General features: G+C 40.9%; 1 protein-coding gene across 1 annotated transcript in view; it reads right to left on the bottom strand.

Moving 5' to 3' along the window:
• Positions 1-5,206: 5,206 nt before the first annotated feature.
• LOC117272199 (protein unc-13 homolog A) overlaps positions 5,207-21,114 on the bottom strand; it is a 57,763-nt gene continuing 41,855 nt past the window's right edge. Inside the window, exons 26-42 of the mRNA XM_033650982.2 lie at positions 20,945-21,072; positions 18,671-18,756; positions 18,389-18,515; positions 18,204-18,300; positions 15,411-15,554; positions 13,732-13,809; positions 13,152-13,229; positions 12,980-13,068; positions 12,739-12,882; positions 11,319-11,442; positions 10,628-10,684; positions 10,455-10,535; positions 8,764-8,911; positions 8,222-8,278; positions 7,324-7,410; positions 7,057-7,213; positions 5,207-6,731 (exon numbers count right to left, since the gene is read on the bottom strand). Of these exons, the coding sequence (XP_033506873.2) occupies positions 6,443-6,731; positions 7,057-7,213; positions 7,324-7,410; positions 8,222-8,278; positions 8,764-8,911; positions 10,455-10,535; positions 10,628-10,684; positions 11,319-11,442; positions 12,739-12,882; positions 12,980-13,068; positions 13,152-13,229; positions 13,732-13,809; positions 15,411-15,554; positions 18,204-18,300; positions 18,389-18,515; positions 18,671-18,756; positions 20,945-21,072 (1,971 nt within the window). The 3' untranslated portion in view covers positions 5,207-6,442. The remainder of the gene's footprint in view (positions 6,732-7,056; positions 7,214-7,323; positions 7,411-8,221; positions 8,279-8,763; positions 8,912-10,454; positions 10,536-10,627; positions 10,685-11,318; positions 11,443-12,738; positions 12,883-12,979; positions 13,069-13,151; positions 13,230-13,731; positions 13,810-15,410; positions 15,555-18,203; positions 18,301-18,388; positions 18,516-18,670; positions 18,757-20,944; positions 21,073-21,114) is intronic.

The following is a 21,114-nucleotide window of genomic DNA, read 5'->3' as shown; positions in this document are numbered from 1 at the left end:
CAGACCTTGTTGTGAGTAGTTTCATGTGGAACTATTTACTTTCTACTGAACTACACAATGTAGAAGGAAGAGTGCATCTACTCATGGATGAGAGGATCGTAGCAGCACGAGATGTGAACATTAATGGTGTCCTCCTTAGCTGAGCTGTAACATTAGCTAGCAGTAGATGCATGTTCCTTCTGCCCAGTGATTTGGTTGGTGGGTGTAGTTTGGTAGAAAGAAAATAGTTCCTACATGAAACTGCTCACAACAAGGTCTGTGGATTATCTTGAATAACGTCATGATTTCTTGAGTTTTTCAAATGCGTTTTCTTTGGTGCTATGAGCGTGCCATCTAGTTCCATTATTGTGGAGAGAAGGCAGACATCTCTACAGCTGATATCTCCAACACTCTGCAACTCCAGACTGATAAACAGCACCACAGGTAAGGGATGGTATATTTTTGATTTTGGGGTGAACTGTCTCTTTAAGTTCCTACTGATTTGCCTTTCTTTGTTTAGACTAACGGCAGCTGAGCTTTTCCCCTCCCCTCTGTCGACTGCGGAGAAGGAGCCAAAACATCTGGTTCAACTTGTGTAAAGTGGTGTGCGATGCTCCCCTCCCCCCCCTCCGCAGAGAGGTCAGAGGTCACATGGAGAACAGACTGAGCGCTCACTGAAGTGGAAGCCCGTTGTTCCAGCTGAAGGTCTGTGTTAATATAAAAGCCTGTTGTCTTCATCTGAGAGGGGAAACACATCTGCTGAAACACTTGTCTGAGTTTTACAACGTTTCATAACTTGTCGCACTGAAGGTTCAGATTATTAGAGAGTATGTTAGACGTGTGTGTAGCCGATCCTGAGATGTAATAACTGGATAAAACCATTCCCACACATACAAATCTAACTGCAGTAATGTGATTCACAGGCGCGGCGGGGTGAATAATAAAGCAGACGTTTAGATCGTGACACAAATGTCCTTTTAATAGGAAGCAGATCACAATCAGGCTGCATTCCAGTTCCACTTCATCCTCATTAAAGAACAATCAATAATGATAAGAAACAAATTAGAAACATCCTTAGTAGAAAATAATTCTCTCATGCGAGTTCTGTGTTCACACTACATTCATATTGGTTACAGATGACGTATTCACAAGCCGTTGTTGGAAAACAAAAAGAACATTGATGACTTATCATTACATAGCTTCGGAAATTAAAAAAAAAAAAAAAAAAGTCACATCAAAGAGACACGTGCTGGCACGATAAAGTTTCCCATCATGCAATTGTAAGTTGATTCTATTCACAGGGTGGGCGTCATTGGTCTCCACGGAGTTGTGTCGGCGTGCATGCATGCATGTGTGTCATCTTACGTGTGCCCTTTTGTGCTTGAGCAGAGATCGGTGTGTGGATGTGTGTGTAGGTGTGTGCATGTCTTTAGTGTGTGCAGTGGTGTGTGTAGGTGTGTGCGTACATACATGAAGCAGGCAACCAACAAGCCCCAAACTGGATAATCAGTTATTTTTTTGTTGCTTTTTCAGCTACAACCTGACGTGTCAAGTTTTGTCTTGAGCCCTGGGATCAAAACATAAAAATAATGTAACTGCACTGTGTGTTAAATTGGGCGGAAAGCTCCTTTAAAAAGGCTAGTTCACCCAATATTATCCGTTTTATTTAAAGGGAAACTTAGGTATTTTTCAACCTCGATCCTTTTTACGTCCATTAAAAGTGTTTGCTTTTGCCACTGACAGAATCAGATTGTTATTCGAAGTGTCTGGCAGCATTATGAAACGGACCCTAGGGAGGAATGAAACATTTTTCCTTAACTTCCACTGGTCTGTTTGTTGTTGTGACCAAGTCTCGCTCAAGGTGAAGTATCGTTCTAAAATCTCTCAGACTTCACCACATTGTCAATATCAGCAGAATATTCAGCAATAACACTGAGCTACGCTTTCTGTACTCTAACACAACAAACTCCTCCCAGCATTCCTCTATCCATGTCTCTCCTATTTTTCCTGCAATAAGTCACCTTCTAAGTCAAGACTTGGTCACAATAACGTTATATTTCTTTTCCTCAATGTTGAACAGACACTTTAAGCACCCCTCTACCCTTTTTTTTTTTTACTCTAACAGTAATTAGTATCTAGTTACTAAAATGTTGAGGCAGAGGGTACTTGCTGTAGCTCTGGGTGAGGGCGAGAGGCTGTCAGCAAATTGTTTGTTGGGCACAGATAAACGGAGATTTGTGTGGGTACATGAGACCCTAAAAAAGAGGGTGGGTCGTAGGGAGTACCACCAGTTGGTCCAGGAGCTTCTCCTCCATGATGGACGTTTCCAGGCATATTTTAGGATGACTCAGGGGCAGTTTGACAACCTGCTGTCTATCGTCAGGCTGGGTATCCAGCAACTGCTACCACCAGTTCCTCCTCCATTGTTTACCAACTGTAGACTTGTTGTCATGACCACCACAGAGGTCCTGCCTCTGAAATCATCCGATTGGACAATGGGAAAAAGATACCAATAAAAGAGATGACGTTGGGCGCTTTTCTGCTCTGAGTTGAAGTTTTTTTCAACTCGAGGAGTTCAGTGCGTTCTGGTGCCTAGAGCGCAGAAACGCGAGGCCCATCCCAACACAAAAATCGCAAGCAAAAAGCTTCATTCTCAATAAAGACAATTACAAAAAATCACCTCCAGCAGCTAGAACGCTTTCTGTATGATCGGGGCCTTATACTCCCGTTATTTACGAAAACGGATGCATTAATTTCAACTGTCATTACCCACATACTTCCCTGCGTCCTTTATGTTAGTATAGATACATCCACTAGATGGCACCAAAGGGCAGAGTCAAAAGTTTCTGACAACAAACATGGCATTGGTGGGCTAGGTCGTAATAACGTACCCTATAATGTGTCCCTATACTTATCTAACTTTGAGCATGAATGAGCCATTACAATAACAGTATGAGCCTGTCAGTGGCAAAAACAAGCACTTTAAATTGATGGTGCACAATTGCCCTCAGAGACTACATTGCAGCCTGTTTTACTGCTACGAATCTCTCAACACTCGGCCAATTTAAAGATGATTGTCTCCATAGGTCGGTTAAACACAAATACATGGAAAACAGAGTCCAGGTTGAAAAAATACAAAAGTTTCCCTTTAAGTGAAATTTGGACGCCTAAATCAAATGGCAATATCAGTTTTACTTTTTGTAAAGGCATGAGCCGGTGTCCCCAAGCTAGTCGTGGTTTTGGATATAACCATCCCTTTGTTCGTAAAAAGAAGGCTCTGCTGAGATAAACAACATTCAGAAGCTTTGTTTTTGGTAGAATTCAACAGTATTCAGTAAAGACAACATGTGACAGGCCAGCAGTGACAGTCTGGTGAAGCCCCACACAGCGACAGGAAAACCTCGCTGTCACTGACACTGTTAAGTTTCACTAAGAGAATACAACACGAGCCGGACTACGACTGTGAGTGTTTGCTCACCTTTTTTTTTGCAGTGAAAGGTAAAGGGGTTGTTAACACACTTGACAAGACTTAAACTAAGACAACATAAATGCTTGGCGGTGACTCCGATGGCTTCTTTCTTTGAAAAACAAAAAAATAAACTGGTTCGTGCAAATTTGGTCCAAAAGGCAAATAGGAATTCAAGGACAAAACACTTTCCTTCTTATTCAACACGTGAGAAAAAGCTTACAAATGTCCAACAGGAATGGGGATTTTATGAGTCCATACATAAAAGTAAATTAAACACAGAATCATAAGTTTCCCCATTCCTTGGATCTGGATATTGCAGTTGGTGCTCCTGTATTTATATTGACAGCGCATACATTTAGGGTATGTAGATACAATATATTGCTCACAATCTCAGAGCCCGTTTTGCCAGGTGTGACAATCAACCCCCCTCACACACACGCACTCACACACACACACTTACACACAATCTTGTACTTCTATGTTTGTGAGGACCCTCGTTTACACAATGTATTTCTAGCTCCTTACACTAACCTTAACCATCATGACAAAATGCCTAAGGCGGAATTTGTACTTCTGTGTTGAATCGCTGCCGTACCCTACCCTACTCTGTAGCCTGACGAGCACCTCCCCAGAAATGTAACGCAGACCTTCTGTCTGTTTTCTTAAGCTGAAACCTTTTCCCTCAGTAGAAACAAAGCTTTTATTGACTTTAGTTTCACAGATATGAAACAATAAATTGTGAAGACAATAAAACCTCAGATAAAATAGCATTTTAAGTCTTGTGTGTGATTTATCCTGGCATCATATGAGCAGAGGAAATCTCACTGGGCTAATTTATACAATGTAAAATGCCATAGGCTTGTGCTAATAATGTTAGCATGTTGTATTTGTTTGGAAAACATGTTTAGTATAAGACAGTTGGTTTGTCAGTGAACCTTGTGAGTTGTAATGGAGCCAAATTTTTTGACGCTACCTTTGTTAAATGTTGCTGTTGTCCCTGGTTTCATATGAAACGAGGAAAGTTTGCTAGCTGCAAGGCTAATTCATACAATGTAAAATGCCATAGGCTTGTGCTAAAAATATTAGCATGTTGTATTTGTGGGGAAAAAGAGTCCAGTAAAAGACAAGTGCTTTGTCTGTGAATCCTGTCAGTTATAGTGAAGCTGATGTGTGTACTTGTGTTTGAAATTCTCACTATTAAGCCATGTTTTATCCATGTTTTGAATCAACTAAACTTCACAGCACTCCGTCGCTGAGGCCACGTGCGTAGGCCACGTGTAGGCTATGGCATAGGGTCTGCCACACAAGCATAAATCCCCCTTAACCTTTAACCTTATTTAAACTTAGTTGTATCCTGAACCTTAAAACCAAGTCTTAACCCTTAAACAGGCCTCTGAAAAAGTAAGGACCGTCCAAAATGTCCTCACTTTACAAAAGTGTCCTCTCTCTTAGTCCTCACTATGTAGCAAATACAAGATCACCTTCACACACATGCACACACACAATAACAAAAGACACAGCAGTGTTCACAGGGGGTTTGTTCTTCGTAAAAACCACAAGGTTCAGTGTACATACAAACAAACCACTATTGCCTTAAAGAGATGGGTTTAGGTTACGTGTGCAGTCGATCAGGAGGAAAGTGTCCTTCAGCATCGCATGTCCTTTGGCCGTCCTCCACAGCGTCTCTCGTGAGAGACTTTCTGAATCGGAGCGTGTCTGCAGTGTGGCGATGTGTCTGTAGACACACAGGTAGATAGTGGGTGGAGGGGGATTCGTGGGAAAACCTTGTGGTCAATTTGCCGACAGAAGCGTGGACGGCATATATTAGTGCGTAAACTGACATCCCAGTCCACTGATCCTGTAGCCCTTTTGGAGTTAATGTGCACTCTCGGGGTGTGGATGTGTTAGACGCTGGGGTATTGCTCCGTTTGTCGTGATGTGAAGCAAGAAAAGTTTTTAAAAGAAAAAGCACATTGCGGCCACAACCTTCATCTCTATCAACACGTCACACATCAGGCTCAGCATGTTCCCACTGTCGGTGTGTTTTCTCCATGATAATGATGGTTAGTCGGGTCATGATTATAAAACCTTATTGTACCAGGGTTATATATGCACCATGCTCACACGGGTAAAATATTGGAGGCACCCATCTTTTATGTGGGGGGGGGGGGGGGGTTGCCATGGTTACAGCAAAGTGGATCACAGTGTTCCTGGGGTCAACATGCAGGATGTTGGTACATTACAGGACAGACAAGCAGTGACGTTGCCCCTGGACACTGATCTAAGGTCAGTGGTTTTTTTCTCTTTTTGGATTTTTGGGCAAAAAAAAGGAGCTGATCTTAGATCTGTGCCTGAACTCCAACCTACACAACACATCACACCGTGGGAAGACTACGCAGAGCAAACGACAAGGAGAGGGAGAGGAGGAGGAGGAGGAAGGGGGGAAAGAGAAAGACCGACGGACTGGAAGAACGACACACAGTCAGGCAGGCAAGCGGACAGACGGACGGACAGACAGAGCATAGCTAGGCAAGGACTGCTCTCCTGAAGACACAGAGAAGCAAAAGTGCAAAGTGGTCGTCCTCAAACTATTCACATGGTTTAGTTCTGCGTTGCATTATATCACATCTAAATGTACAGCGTATAAAAGGTGTGATGTGTTATGGGAAAGATTGAGTGAGGGGTTGACAAGTGCTTGGTAATGTGAGGCTAACCCTAAACTGAGAGCTTCGAGTTGAGCTGCTGAAATATTCAAAATTAAATATGAATGCTTATAAACATAACTCTCCATGTTTGCATTGATAACATTGCAATGTAAATGTTGCATAATGTATGCAGATATATGTACAATAGAGCATTTTCATGTGTGTGCTTGTGTATTGCACATGGTTGTCTATCTATGTCGGTGTGACTACTTTAAGTGTGCATAATACTATGTCTCTGGTGGTCTTGTGCACACGTGTGTCCTCGCTCTCTCCCCCCCCCCCCCCCCCCTCAGCTGCGGCCCTCCTCGGCTGAGCGCTGCTCTGACTTGAGCTTGACGAACTCTTTTGCCACGTCGTCGTTGTTGCGCTGAGAGAGGATCCGCAGCACCGTCAGGCCCGTCTCGTCCATATGGATACGTCTGCCCAGGGGCATCCACAAGGTGACGCTGCCCTTGCTGGCTATGTCCTTCAGCTGCACCACGGACATGCCCACGGTGCGGTCCTCTCTGGCGAAACAGTAGTCCTTCACACACACCTGCAGCTCGTAGCTCTCAGGACCCACCTCAGTGCCCAATGAGCTGAAACGAGACAGAATCATATCAATGTTTGACTTCATGTCTTTAACTGTATTAGCTAGCTAATTAGTAGAGCTGCCCCTTAATAGTCGGCCAAACATTAGTCGACAAAAAAGGTCATTAGTCAGCAAGATTTCATTGGTTGCATAGTTGCAGAACAAAAGTAGATATAAAACAAACATAAAACTCTTTTAGGAGCTGGGCCTTGTCAAAATAAATTAAAACCTATCTGTTTTAAGGGGTTTATATATAGTATGATGGTTTGTTAGTATGTTGTGTTACATGTCCTGTCTGTCTATCACATTCTGCAGAGACAGGTGATACTCACTACTGGAAGCTCTCACTGAACTTGGGTGACCATGTGTTGTTCTTGGACTTGGTGGCAAATTTCCTCTTTTTGTCGCTGAGGTGGGGGCCGATGATGTAGACCTCCACGAAGGGCCTGAAGCCCTGCGCCTTCCATTTCAGGTCATTAGCAGCCACCACTGGAGGATGAACGCAGGTAACGTTAGAGAAGGAACACAGGAGAAGACAAGAAAACTGGGACGGTGGTGTAGCCTGTCCTGCTTTTCTTTTCTCTCTCGTTTTTTTTTACCTTTGACACTGATCTTGTGTTCTCCATTAGGCTGGGGTAAAATGTCCACACCCATGACCACCTCGCCAACTGCATCCACTCCAGATGCTGTACAGACAAACACGGTAATTACTCATGTGAGTGTGAGCCATTTGTCTTTGCATAGCTATAACCTGTGTGTCTGTTTTTGCAGTACACAATGTAGCACAGCAGAGATATATGACTTGCAGAATTGGGATGCATCAGCAGATTGTGAACTAAATTTAAACATGCAGAAACCACACACACACACACACACACACACACACACACAGGTTCTCTGTGATAATCAGATGAGCAGGACTTGGCTGGGTAGCGCAGCTTTTGTGCCAGCTCTATTGCTGAGCAAATGGCAAACTGTAACTCAGTAATAGCTGGTAATTTGTTCTTAACTCTCTATTCACACTGAAGGAAAAAGGGAAAAGGAGATGAAACAGAAACAATCCAAACTGCAACACAAAAATCTGGAGAAAATCTGTGCACGACTTGTTCTTTTATTCATTATGTCTTGCACATCCCTGCCTCTCCTCACTCTCACGTCACTGCGGTTTTTATGTTCAAGCTCTCACCTGCTCAGCTGATTTGGACTTCATCTTTCTCTGTGCACTCTTCGTATGTAATAGACTTAATCTACAACAAATGAATCTATGCATAAGTCAGGTTTTTCTTATTCAGCTGATAAAAAGGAGTTCAATCTGGAAAGTAAAAGAAGAGGTAAAAAACAAGAAGAAGCAGAGCGCCAAGGGCTAACACTGCTCACTGTCTTGGGTTATCTTTGGTTGCTGACAGTTTGATCACACAGATGTCTGAGCACAAGTCTGAGCTGCTGCGGGTTGCCGTGGGGGACATGCAAATTTTATGTAACAGTGCTGACACGTACGTTTCTCTGGTGGTGTGTCTTCGTTCGCCGTGCACCTGAGCCCTTTCCCTCCGTGGACTGAGAGCAGACAGGAGAAAAATTAAGCATTAGAGGATAGTACACAAAGTGTTCATTGGTAAAACAGGTGGAAAAGCATGTATGCATCTTGTTAAATACTGCAAATGAAAGTGTTATGGCTGATGATAAAGTAACAAGACAACTGTGGTGTCCTTGAGCAAGACATTCCAATTTTCAGCTCATCAAAATCCATTTGTGGGCATTAAAGTTATAGTCTGTATAACTAAAACCAGTATTTGCTGGTGTTCCTACTGTAATTCACTGAAGCAAGGAATTTAACATTTTCTTCCAACATTGTCAGCAAGTTATTCTATTTAATCTCATAATCCCATTTTAATTCCATAAGCCGCAGTTACAGTAAGAATAAGCAGTGGAGCTCTTTGAGAGTAACTGAAAGCATTTTTCTGTGAAATTGTTTGAACTGCCGTGTGACAGTGTGTGTGTGTGTGTGTGTGTGTGTGTGTTGTTGTCGTTTGAAGTCATACCCTGAGCGCCCTGCGAGAGGACAAACTTCCTGATGAGCTTGTCCGTGGCCTGGGTGTACAGAGACAAGGCGTAGCGCAGAGACTGCAGGTCTGGACTCTTTTCCAAGAATGTCTTCTTCAGGCCCACACCACCAGCGTGGAAGTATTGCTGCGTAACAGATGTGACATGACACACGTATTTATAGATGGGTGGACGGCAAGCAGACAGGCAGAAAGACAGACAGAGGGCAGGACACAGGGAGCTGATGTGGGAAATGTACAACTGTGACAAAACTGTGTGCAACAACCTTGTCGGCCCTGGAGCTAAGGAGCAACAGCATGCTGAGTTTAGAGCTAGTTTGGCAACTAAAATACCTCTAAACCTAGACTTGTAACAATGAATTAAAAGAATTAAGGAAAATGTGTAAATTCAAGAAAATGTTTAAAAACATTACATTTTACACATGTATTTGTGATTGACACTGAGAAACGACTGACATGACAGCGATACATGATGTGTCTTTACTTTATCTTTATTTTTTCATTGTAATTTATTTGACCAACACTAAGGTATGACTTCTATCTTTGCTTTATTTATCTGCTTCTGATTTATGATGTTGTGTTTCTTCATTAAACAGTTTTGTCTTGTTTTGTTTTTTTTTTTCATGCTAGGTTGGATTACGTAAGGGTTTGTAAAGAATTGAGGGTAAAAAATTCAGTATATCATCGAAAAACATGAAAAAAAGTCATAGTATAGTATGTCGTCCAAAAACATGAAAAAAGTCATAGTATAATATGTTGTCAAAAATCATGAAAAAATGTCATAGCATAACATGTCATCCAAAATCATGAATAAATGTCATAGTATAGTATGTCGTCCAAAAACATGAAAAAAAGTCATAGTATAGTATGTCATCCAAAACCATCAAAAAAGTCATAGTACAGTATGTCGTCCTAAATCATCAGAAAAAGTCATAGTATAGTATGTCGTCCAAAACCATGAAAAAATATCACAGTATAGTATGTCGTCCAAAACCATCAAAAAAGTCATAGTATAGTATGTCGTCCTAAACCATCAAAAAAGTCATAGTATAGTATGTCGTCCAAAATCATGAAAAAATGTCATAGTATAGTATGTTGTCCAAAACCATGAAAAAAGTCATAGTATAGTATGTCGTCCAAAATCATCAAAAAAAGTCATAGTATAGTATGTCGTCCAAAATCATCAAAAAATGTCATAGTATAGTATGTCGTCCAAAATCATCAAAAAATGTCATAGTATAGTATGTCGCCCAAGATCATCAAAAAATGTCATAGTATAGTATGTCGTCCAAAATCATCAAAAAATGTCATAGTATAGTATGTCGTCCAAGATCATCAAAAAAAGTCATAGTATAGCATGTTGTCCAAAACCATGAAAAAATGTCATAGTATGGTATGCCGTCCAAGATCATCAAAAAAAAATCATAGTATAGTATGTTGTCCAAAATCATGAAAAAAGTCATAGTATAGTATGTCGTCCTAAATCATCAAAAAATGTCATAGTATAGTATGTCGTCCAAAATCATCAAAAAATGTCAAAGCATAGTATGTCGTCCAGAATCCTGAAACGTTCAGCAAACACAGACCAAACTAAAAGACTGTAAAAGTAAGATTTGAGGGCACAGATTTCCCTGCCAGCTGTTGTGTTTGTGTGACACACCATACTTTACCTTAATAGTGTCCAGTGCCAGCTCGATCACTGCACACTGTTTAGGACTCAGAGCTTTGGCCTCCTCTCGCCCCATGTGCTCCTGCAGGACAGATCAAACAAAGGAGTCAGTCTATACCACAGCTCCTGCTAAATCGCAGCCTGTATTTTAGATGCATTTTATGTTTTCATCACCTTGAGCTTAGAAAGCTGGCCCAACTCCTTAGCAGCATTGAAGATCATCTGAGTGCCCTGTCATGGAGAGATGGACAGACAAGTGAGTGGACTGAGAGGAGAAACAAAAGGGGGTGTTTGGGAGATCTGCAGTTGAGTGAGAGGTGAGTTCAGGAGGTTTAGTGAGGATGGACAGCTGCAGATACAAGAGTCTGAAGAGTGAGGGGGAGAGTAACACTACACATTTTATACCTATCTGTATATCTTTTAAATAAACATTCATGATAAACATCTTGGGAGAGAAAGAAGGTTTTAGTGCTTTGGTGTACAGTCAGTCAGTATTGCAGGGACTCAAGAGCAGATAATGTTGTCTCTGGTGCATCGTGCTGCCATTTAATGCACTGATATCCACAGAGAGGGAGAAAGAATTGTAAAAATCAAAAGCTACAGAAGGTGGTGTTAAAGTTCCTGTTAAAAATACAGAGTGTTTCTTCATGCTGACAGAGGCTGTACACACACACACACACACACACACACACACACGCATACTTACAATAACCTAAGAAAGGAAGGAAGGGAGAGAGAATGGGGTAATGGCAGGATAGATGGATTAATGTTCAATCAGAATGGACAGCAGCAATGACAAGCACTAAAATTCAAAAGCAAAGAAGATGAAGAAAACAGAAGTGACTGTTTTTTTTATATAACATACCGTCTGGTCAGTGAGTGTTGGAAGCACAATAGTTTTTTCCATTGTGTTCATCACCAGTTTCCACAGCTCCTTTAGCACTCTCTTCAGGACAGTCTTCTCACAGATCTTAGCAAACAGTGACAGGCTGTAACATGCAAACACACAATCTCTCAACTGACTGATACAAAGTATGTCCTGACAATTCATAAAAAAACGTCATAGTATAATATGTCATAAATATTTTATTTAAAAAAGTCTTATGCAAAGTCATAGTATATGTCATAAAATTTTGATAACAAGGATTGTAAGTGATAAAAATGTATTAAAGTCATAGTATAGTATGTAAATTCTATTAAAAGAGTCATATTATGGTATGCAATAAAAATGTCATAAAAAGTCATATTATAGTATGTAATAAAAATGTAATTAAAAAAAGTCATCGTATAGTATGTCATAAATGTTTTATTAAAAAGTCATATTATAGTATGTCATAAAAATTGAATAAAAAAGTCATATTAAAGTATGTCATAAAAATTCAATTAAAAAAAGTCATAGTATAGTATGTCAAAAAAATTATTAAAAAATTCATATTATAGTTTGTCATAAAAATTGAATTAAAAAAGTCATATTATAGTATGTCATAAAAATTCAATTAAAAAAGTCATATTATAGAATGTCATAAAAATTTAATTAAAAAGTCATTAAAGCATGTCATGAAAATTCAATTAAAAAAGTCATAGTATAGTATGTCAAAAAAAGTATTAAAAAATTCATATTATAGTATGTCATAAAAATTGAATTAAAAAAGTCATATTATAGTATGTCATAAAAATTTAATTAAAAAAAGTCATATTAAAGTATGTCATAAAAATTCAATTAAAAAAGTCATAGTATAGTATGTCAAAAAAAATTATTAAAAAAGTCAGATTATAGTATGTCATAAAAATCCAATTAAAAAAAGTCATTATAGTATGTCATAAAAATTTAATTAAAAAAGTCATAGTGTAGTGTGTCATAAAAATTCAATTTTAAAAAGTCATATTATAGTATATCATAAAATTTAATTTAAAAAAGTCATAGTATAGTATGTCATAAAAAATAAATACAAAAAAATCATAGTAATTAAAGTATAGAATGTCATGAATAAAAAAGTCAGGGTGTAGTTTGTAATGAATATATAAATACAAAAGTCATAGTATAGTACATCAAACAGATGTCATTAAAAAAAGTCATAGAATAGTATGTCATAAAAATAAATATGAAAAAAAACATAGTAATCATAGTATAGTATGTCGTAAATAAAAAAGACGAGTGTTGTTGGTAATAAATACAAAAATAACATTGAATTATTCATACTCATACACGGTCAATTAATCCAATATAATAAATGCTTGGGTCAATTCTTAAATTGTACTGACATTCCATATCCAGCTGTACGTACTTGCTGTCCAGGAAGTCCATGATGGGCTGCAGGACATTATCAGCCTCTTGAACCACGCTGCCGTTGGCCGGGACGGTCTGACCTTTTACCTGAGCGAGGATGTCTCCCATTTGCCTCACGTTGTCCTCAATCTGGGGCTGGAAACTGCAGAACAACATGTAAACAGCTTAAAATCAGCTGGAGCTGGAACTGGTTCCAGCATCCCTAAGTTCAACAGGGCAAATTAAACAGACACACCCACCTGACAGCGAAGATACGGCTGAGGTCATCCATAACGCTGTTGAGTTTGTTCTGCAGCTCCTTGAGGAAGTCGCTTGCCTCCAGATTAAGCTGGAAGAAGACAATAGGATGACTTCAAGAGCAACGTTATAGTGGCACAGTCACAACAATAAACGGCATGTATGGAAACTCACATCTTTGCCTCCCATGGCCTCAAACATCTTCTCCAGCTGAACTCTGAGCTGCTGGATGTTATTGATGATGATACATGGCTGAGGGGAGAAGGAGAAAAAATCATTACACACACACTTCTCACTGCCGTTCCTCTGTCTGCTCCCAGCATTTTATTGTAATCAATCAAGGTTAGTCCTCCTAACTTTCTTTATTGCTTCTTTGGCGAAAAGCACTCTTGGTGATACGGGGCAGGAGAAGCAGGAGTTTTCAGTAATTACTGCTCCTCTGGGGGCTCCTGGTCTCTCTGGGAGAGCAGCCCACTTTTCCCCGAGCCTACACCACATTCAGCTAATTACACAGCCCTAATTCACTTTGAAACACTGCAACTTGGGCACGGCTGTTACGCTGAAGAGCAGTTTATTGTGCTAAAATTAATCAACCTGACCACATACACCAGAGCTCCTGATGGAGCTCAAATTAAACTATTAAATCAGTCACTGCTGTTTGTTCCGCTGACACAAATTTCCATCTGGTACGTTGTTGTGCCAAACTGTTGACACACTGTTATGTCTTCTACGTTAAAACATCTTGAACACCTACCACTTTCTCCTTCTTGACATGATTGGGAAAGTCCTTTGCAATGATGTCGGCATAAGACAGCAGGACGTTGCCGATGGTCTGAGAGAAACAAACAGAATAATGTAATGAGTTCATACTTGTACTTTGGGTTTCTACTACAACATGTTTATGTGCTTTAATATTCAAAAAACACTTTAATTTCCTCATACTGTCTGTGCTGGAACACCTGTATTCACCCTCTGTCTGAAATGCTCCACTTTAGCCTCTTTTTCCACCAAACACTTTCAGTATGGTACCTTTGGAACCAACAGTAACCCTTCAGACATGGTACCTAGACCCTAGTGTTTCCACCACAAACAGTGCCCTTAAATGTGGGCGGGGTCGTTGTCACTCACTGTATTTCTTCCTTTATCAGTCTGCAACTCGTTTATCGTCCACAGAATGAGGTTGCACGCCGACATTTTCAGAACAAAATAGAACAGGCTGCAGTGAAAGTCTCTCTCCATGGGATATTTAAAAATAGTGGGTTTGTGCATTTAGTCCTTCTCAGGCAAGCTCAGGGGTTTAGTGTTGGCAGAGCCCACAGGAACAACACTCCATGACACTTTTTTTTTTTTTTTCTCTGAGTGAGGATTAGAATATATGCAGTTCACATAACCCGTTTGATACTAATATATATTTTTAAATACTTGAAGATGGATTCATGTTGTCAACTCATGCATTGAGTAACATTACAAGTTAACGATCCACCTTAAAAGTTGCCGACTACAGCGGCTGCAAGAGGCAGTAAAACATCCTTTCATTTCATATTTATAGTTTGCTAATATATGTGAAACTCTCCACAGTATGAACAATGGTTACATGAGCCTCAAAACCAGCCACAACTCAGCCCTGAGCAGAGTGACCGTCCTCTATTGACCAATCAGACTGAAGTGTTCACAGCTCCACCTTTTAGTACCAGATCTGTGTGCTAGGTACCCCAACAGAGGGGGGACCAAACATGGGGACGGTATGGAACGGCTCCATTGGTACCATCCACAACTTTTCACAGTGGAAACAGAGAAAAAGCGTACCAAACTGAACTGTATCATACTGCTCGGTGGAAACAGGGCTTTTATGGCAGATGACCATATTAAGAAATCTGTCACAAGGCCAGCTTGTCTCCAAAGTAGTAAAAACCAGGGCTTCCCACTCATTCATTTATTTGTGGTGGCCAGAAACAATACCAGTATTTGTTGCCAAATATTGATTTTCTATTTTTGGAGCTGAGCGTTCATCCCTTTGTCCTATCCTGCCGGCTGCCTCTTACACGGATGTTGATTCTGTGCTGTTACTATGTCCGCTGCTAGCTCAAAGGTAAGACAACTTTATCCCCTGATTCTGCGATTGAAGAATAACAGTGCAAAATTTCCACCTTGAACAGGCAGTGTAAAAGTGGCTATAGATTCTAATTCTATAGCCACTGAAAAAACACTGAAAATCATTAGTAAGAGTTTGCAGAACGGTCTGAAGCCTGTGGTTTTTGCTCACAGACTTTACTTTTACCTCATTATCTGAACTTTTAGCCAGGTTTAATATGAACCTTGGACACTGTAACATTACTTACATGACAGAATATAAGGAAAAGCATAAAAGGTCCCCTTTAAGAGCGACTACTCAGGTAAAGTGATTCTGTGAGAGCATTAGAAGCTGAAAGTCACCTTGGCGAATCTCTTCATATAGTTGCCAACGATCTGAGGGTCGGGACACTCCAGTTTGCGGATGATTTCAAAGCTCTGATTGAGCTGAGAGAACACGTCCACCACCGAGCAGGAGAACAAAGCGTGCTCTGATGTGACCTGGAACTGCAGAGGGAGAAGAAAGGTGTAAGTTGTCTTGTGGTGCTGATGCTGCAGCACGATGATCTGAGAACGGCTAACACTGAAAACGAGGGATTGGATTCCCCCGAGGGCCACCCTGGGGAGAAGTTCACGGGGTGTTACACATCACGGACAAATGAAAACTGACCCCTCTTCAGCTGAGTGCAATCAAAAGATTTGTGAGGTGATTCCTCTGAAAGCACTTGGATGAGAGCGATGGAGGCGATCAGAGGGTTATGACGAGGAGCAGGGCCCTCATTAACAGTCTGACTATTAGTGAATAGTGTTATGGGATGTGACTAGGCCTGGGGACTGCTGTTTTTTCGCTGACGCAGGAATGCAGAAGCTGCCTCTGGCAACAGTAATTGGACCCAAAGGAGTCCTGACATATGAGCCGGGAGAATCTTCAGCTGCTTTGTATCGACCTTCGTGCTGTATGGATATGTAGGTGCGAGTGAGGCTGAGTGTGGTATGTGTGTGTACATCGACTTGCGCTGTAGCATCTGCAGTTTTTTTCCATTTGCCTTTGGTATTGAGTCATTATTGATTGCCTTGAGGCCTTCAACCCGCTCTTCTCAGCCTGGAATGTGCTGAGTCAGCAGAGATGGTGTGAAGTGCCTGAATTTGCATGAGAAATGCATGAATACATTTTTGGAGGGGTAAATGCTGTAGGTAGGAGCTCGCATTTTAGCTCTCAGACTGTAGTTTATTACCGTCTCAGCAGAATTTGATTGTTGAAGTTTAGTCAAACTTTTATCTCACATGACCGTCTGTTTCTTTTCTTTCTTTCAAAAGTTTTTTCTCTACATTTGTCCTGCACACTCTGCTGTAGAGAGCTGACAGTGTTCGTTAAATGAATAGTTAGACATTTTGGGAAACATGCTTATTTCCTTAAGTTCAGAGAGTTCGATAAAAAGATCACTCCTACTGTCATGTCTGTGCTACCTCTAGGAGACTGTTACATTAGCTTAGCTTAGCACAGGGCCTTTCAGCAGACTCCAGGAAGTCACTGCACCCTCCCAAGAAATAGTCTGGCACATGTCCTTCAGTAAAACCAGTAAAACCAGTGTTGTTTTACATATTTTTGCACTTGAAGAGATGCAAGTGACAGACTGTGGTTTCTTTTGTGACAACACAAATATGGGGGACATCCCTATGTTCTTAGGGTTCTACTACCCAAATGTATGTGGCACATAATGGAAATGTGACAAAGGGTCAGATGTTCCCCAGTTCTGCATATGTGTTTTCCCAGGATCCTGTGTTTCTCACCTCTATATAGCACATTATGGAAACCTGAAAAAGATGTTCACCAGCTCAGTATTCGAGCATGGGTTAGGTTAAGGGACTATAATCATGACTCCAAAGCCCAGTTCAGACCAAAGATTTGCAACGAGAAGAAACTGTTTTAGAACATTGCAGAGAAAAGTTGCAGAGGTGTGAACTGGCCGGTCTGAGCGTTTTTTGTAAACAGATACTTCCCTTGACGTTGTGGCTTCTTGTCCACACACAAATGGAGAATTAGGTCCCTAAAATGTAAATTTATTAAAAGGCCTTCTATGGTGCAGATTTTTCAAAACTCTGGTCACTGTTTATCCATGTAAACATTTAAAATGGAGCGTTTGGAAAAAGATAATATCATCTCCTTAGTTTGTGCATGTCAATTGTTGCTTTTTGTAATGAATATACACTAGAAACAAAAACAACAATGGCAGACTATCAGTTTGCTAATGTTTTGTTAGCACTGCTTGGTCCAATGACTACTTTAAATCTAAACTCAATGTGGCTGCATGACTTCCAGACAAACACAGCTGTGGCAGCACCCAACATTTTTGCTCCGCCTCAGTGTGTGTGGTTGGGCAGGAATTGTATTGAGCCCAATATTGAACCGAAGAACAAAGGACCTGAGGAACTTGCGCCTTGTTTCCACTTACGTATGTGACTGTAGATCCAAAAATATACCGATGATGCTTGTAGTGTCCGACGCTAGGAAGTGCATTTCTTTACAGATGAATAGAAACCTGATAGAAACTACCTGTAGCCATGGGGGAGAGGCAAATTATTATTTTTTCTCTCGCTTTTTGCCATCCAGTTATTTAGAATATTCACTTGGAACATTATCAGGACAAAAACAGGACTTGCCAGCATATTCTGTGAAATATTTAATCAAAAAGACGTACGAGTCATAATGACAATTTGACTGTATGTAATGTATAGCCATATTTTAGCAGATTAACATTACTCAAGTTCTTTTTAATCAAACAAACTCACTTGACAGTCAACACAGGCAACTGAATTGAAGGAAACAGCCTGTTAGCCAGTTAGCAGCCTGTTAGCTAAACTAGCACACTGTCATACAGTCTCTCCAAAATCCACCATAAAAGTACTCTTATTATTCCAGACCGAAATATTACAGAGGGGAGGAGTTTCCTAGGCACATAGGATATCACAGAGATTACCATGGGAATGAATGGACTTCTGGTTGCCTCGTCTCTGTACACATACGTAAGTGGAAAAAGGTGTTAGGGCGCTAGGAACATAGAATCTTGGGAACAAAGAAACCTGGCATCATAGGACCTTGGGAACTCAGGATGCGGGGAACATAAATAGATTAAGTTTGCAGATGAAATCAGTTACCCCGTCTTTTTTGTCCCTCTCCAGGGCTCCATGCAGAAAGTCTCTGGACACTTCTTCGTTCTCGTCCAACCACATGATGACGAATGGTTCAAACCAGCTGCAGAGCAAGGAACAAGCAATGATGAGTCTCTGTGCCACAGCGGTAGACGTCAGAGTTAAAAGCGTGGGTGCTGTAAAACACTTACGCTGGATATTCCGGTACGTGCTTCTGGAAGGTGGGCAGCTCTTTGCAGTACTCGTTGTAAAGCCATTTCACCTTGAAGTGCAAGTTCATATAATCTGCACTTTTACACAGGCGGTTCTTCTCGTGCTCTGAATATCAAAGAGAAACAAAGAATGAGGAAAGTCCCACTTCATCGCTCTTTCTCCAGACATGGTTCACACATTAAAAAGACCTCTTGACACAAACTAATGGCTCCCCTCTCCTCTCCAGCCCTGCCCCTTCCAAACAACACACAAACACCTACCCTCCATGGCGTATTTCATGTCCTGGGCAAACATATTCCACATGACCTCGGCGCTGATCTTGCCCACATTCAGTTCCTGGGGAAACCTACAACAGGCAGTACTCAGGCTTAAATCCAGTTCCAGATGCATTAATGCAACTCTATTATTTAACAAGATAACCCAGCCTCATTTTTATGTAACTCTATCAGTGTTTCCTCTGGATATTTTTAGCTGCCACTGACAGAAAAATGCACCAGTGCGAAAAGCTACTGAAGGTTTCATAAAGTAGCATGAGATACAGATCCAAACTACCCCCTCCCATTAAGTGGCTGTTTGTACAGGAATGACTTGTCTGTACACACTCAGGCTGAAGGTTCACTGTCAGTTTACATTACAAATATAAACACACACTACATGCATTTTAATACAGAAACATGTCGAACAGCTGGATGCTTTTGTTTTTGTACAGTTTGCAGTTCTGTATTTGCTTTCCTTTCCATCTCAGGACTGACAGGACACACCTGTGGCTTCAAAACAAACAAAGGCTGTTTGTTTGAGTGTTTGGCGTGTTTACTTTAATGCTCAGACACTCCCCATCTCTATTCTTCACTTTGTTTTGTTTTCTTAAAACAACAAACCTATACAGCTGTTACCTCATAAATCGTTTCTCATTTTAAAAGGATACTTTGAATTTTTTGAAGTGGGGTTGTATGAGGTTGTATATCGGTCAGCATGCCCCCAGTTTGGAGAAGCAGGCAGGAGTACTGAAACCGAAGCTAAGCAAAGTATTGCTGTCAACAGGGGCAGCAAAACAAATTTTTGCCACTTCCAAACATCAGTAACAGTTGCGCTAGTGTGCGCTACATGTAAAATATTTTCACTGCTTTACCTTGCAGTCAGACAGCCCTTTCTGTCAGGGAACTGTAGCCATGATATCCACCTATGCTCTACTCAAAGCCAGACTCCATTGACAAAAACAGAAATTTTACCTTGCAGAGCACAACGCAGCTGCTGGTCTACCAATGCCTTGATCAGTTAGTTTGTTTGTGTTATCATATGACTTTGGTAAACCTGAACTTACCCTTTACACCAAAACCAAAACTTATACAATAACACCAACAAACTAACCAAAGAGGCAGTGGTAGACCAGCAGCTCCTGTGCTCTGCAAGGTAGAATTACTGTTTCTGACAAAGGAGTCTGGTGAAGACAGCATAGATGGATATAACAGTACCGGTTCCCCATGTGAAAGGGCTGTTTGACGGCAAGATAAAGAAGAGAAAATATTCTCATTTAAACTAATATTGATATTTTTAAGTGGCTAAAACACATTTTGCTGCCGCCCACATTCACATCAGTACACTGCTCATCTTCCTTGGTGGTACTCCTGCCTGCTTCTCCTAACTGGAGGCTTGCTGAGCACCACCAACTGTATGCAATACACTGATCATCAGGGCTGCCCCCTAGAGGTCAACCAAACGTTAGTCAACCAGAAAGGTCATTAGTCAGCAAGATTTCATTGGCTGTTTAGTCGCAAAAAAAACAAACAAACGTGGAACTCTATTAGGAGCTGCTTGTCAAAATAAATCCAAACCTATATGACTGGACCATGTGGGGATTTAATTTGAAAGGACAGACACAGGAAGTGTCCACACTCAGCAGTCAGACAGGTCACGTTAATTTCCAGGGCTGGTACCTGTGGTTATTCCACAGGCTAGTTAATAACATGTCGGGCAGGAAATCCAAAGTGTGGGATCATTTTGAGAAGGTGAAGGACGAACCCAAGGTGATATGTAAACTCATCTTCACTGGTCGACTACAAACATGACGTATCATCTGAAACATGGAAGTAGCTACATGCCCATTAGCCCACAGCGTCATTAACAGGCGGCTCGCTCAGTGTGTGACGTGCACTTGTAGATAAAATATAGACCTATATTAATGAAGGTTCATTAGTACGGTTTTGTATTTCTCTGTAATGTAGCACAGTGTTAACAATGTTACTGATACTATTCTTTCTCACACCTTCAACTCAAACCATTGTGTTGCTCTGCCCAAAATATATCATTTATTCATTAAATTAATATCGTAAACATGCGGGCGACTAGTCGACTAATGGACGACTATTGGTCGACTAGGAGAATTCTTAGTCAGGGGCGGCCCTACTGATTATGTATAACAACCTTATACAACCCTACTTCAAAAAAGTTTTTCCTAATCTAGCCTTGAAAGGTCCAACACTGCCTCTGCATGCTAAATTTGAGGAATCAGGCAAATGTTACTAGCACAGACTCACTGATTAAGGCATGGAGTGTAGGAGTTTTTGTCCTCCTCTATGATGGAGACGATGAGGGTGATGAGTTTGGACCAGAAGTCCAGGTTTTTGATGCTGGGACCCTGCTCATCTGGAGGGACTGCCTTGGACTGCAGACAGGAAGAGGTTAGAGATTAACACCGAAACAGCTG

Source organism: Epinephelus lanceolatus, chromosome 12 (assembly GCF_041903045.1).
Source record: "Epinephelus lanceolatus isolate andai-2023 chromosome 12, ASM4190304v1, whole genome shotgun sequence".
In the NCBI taxonomy this organism is placed as follows: Eukaryota; Metazoa; Chordata; class Actinopteri; order Perciformes; family Serranidae; genus Epinephelus; species Epinephelus lanceolatus.
Note: the sequence above shows the minus strand (reverse complement) of the source record. Positions and strands in the feature narration are given on the sequence as shown.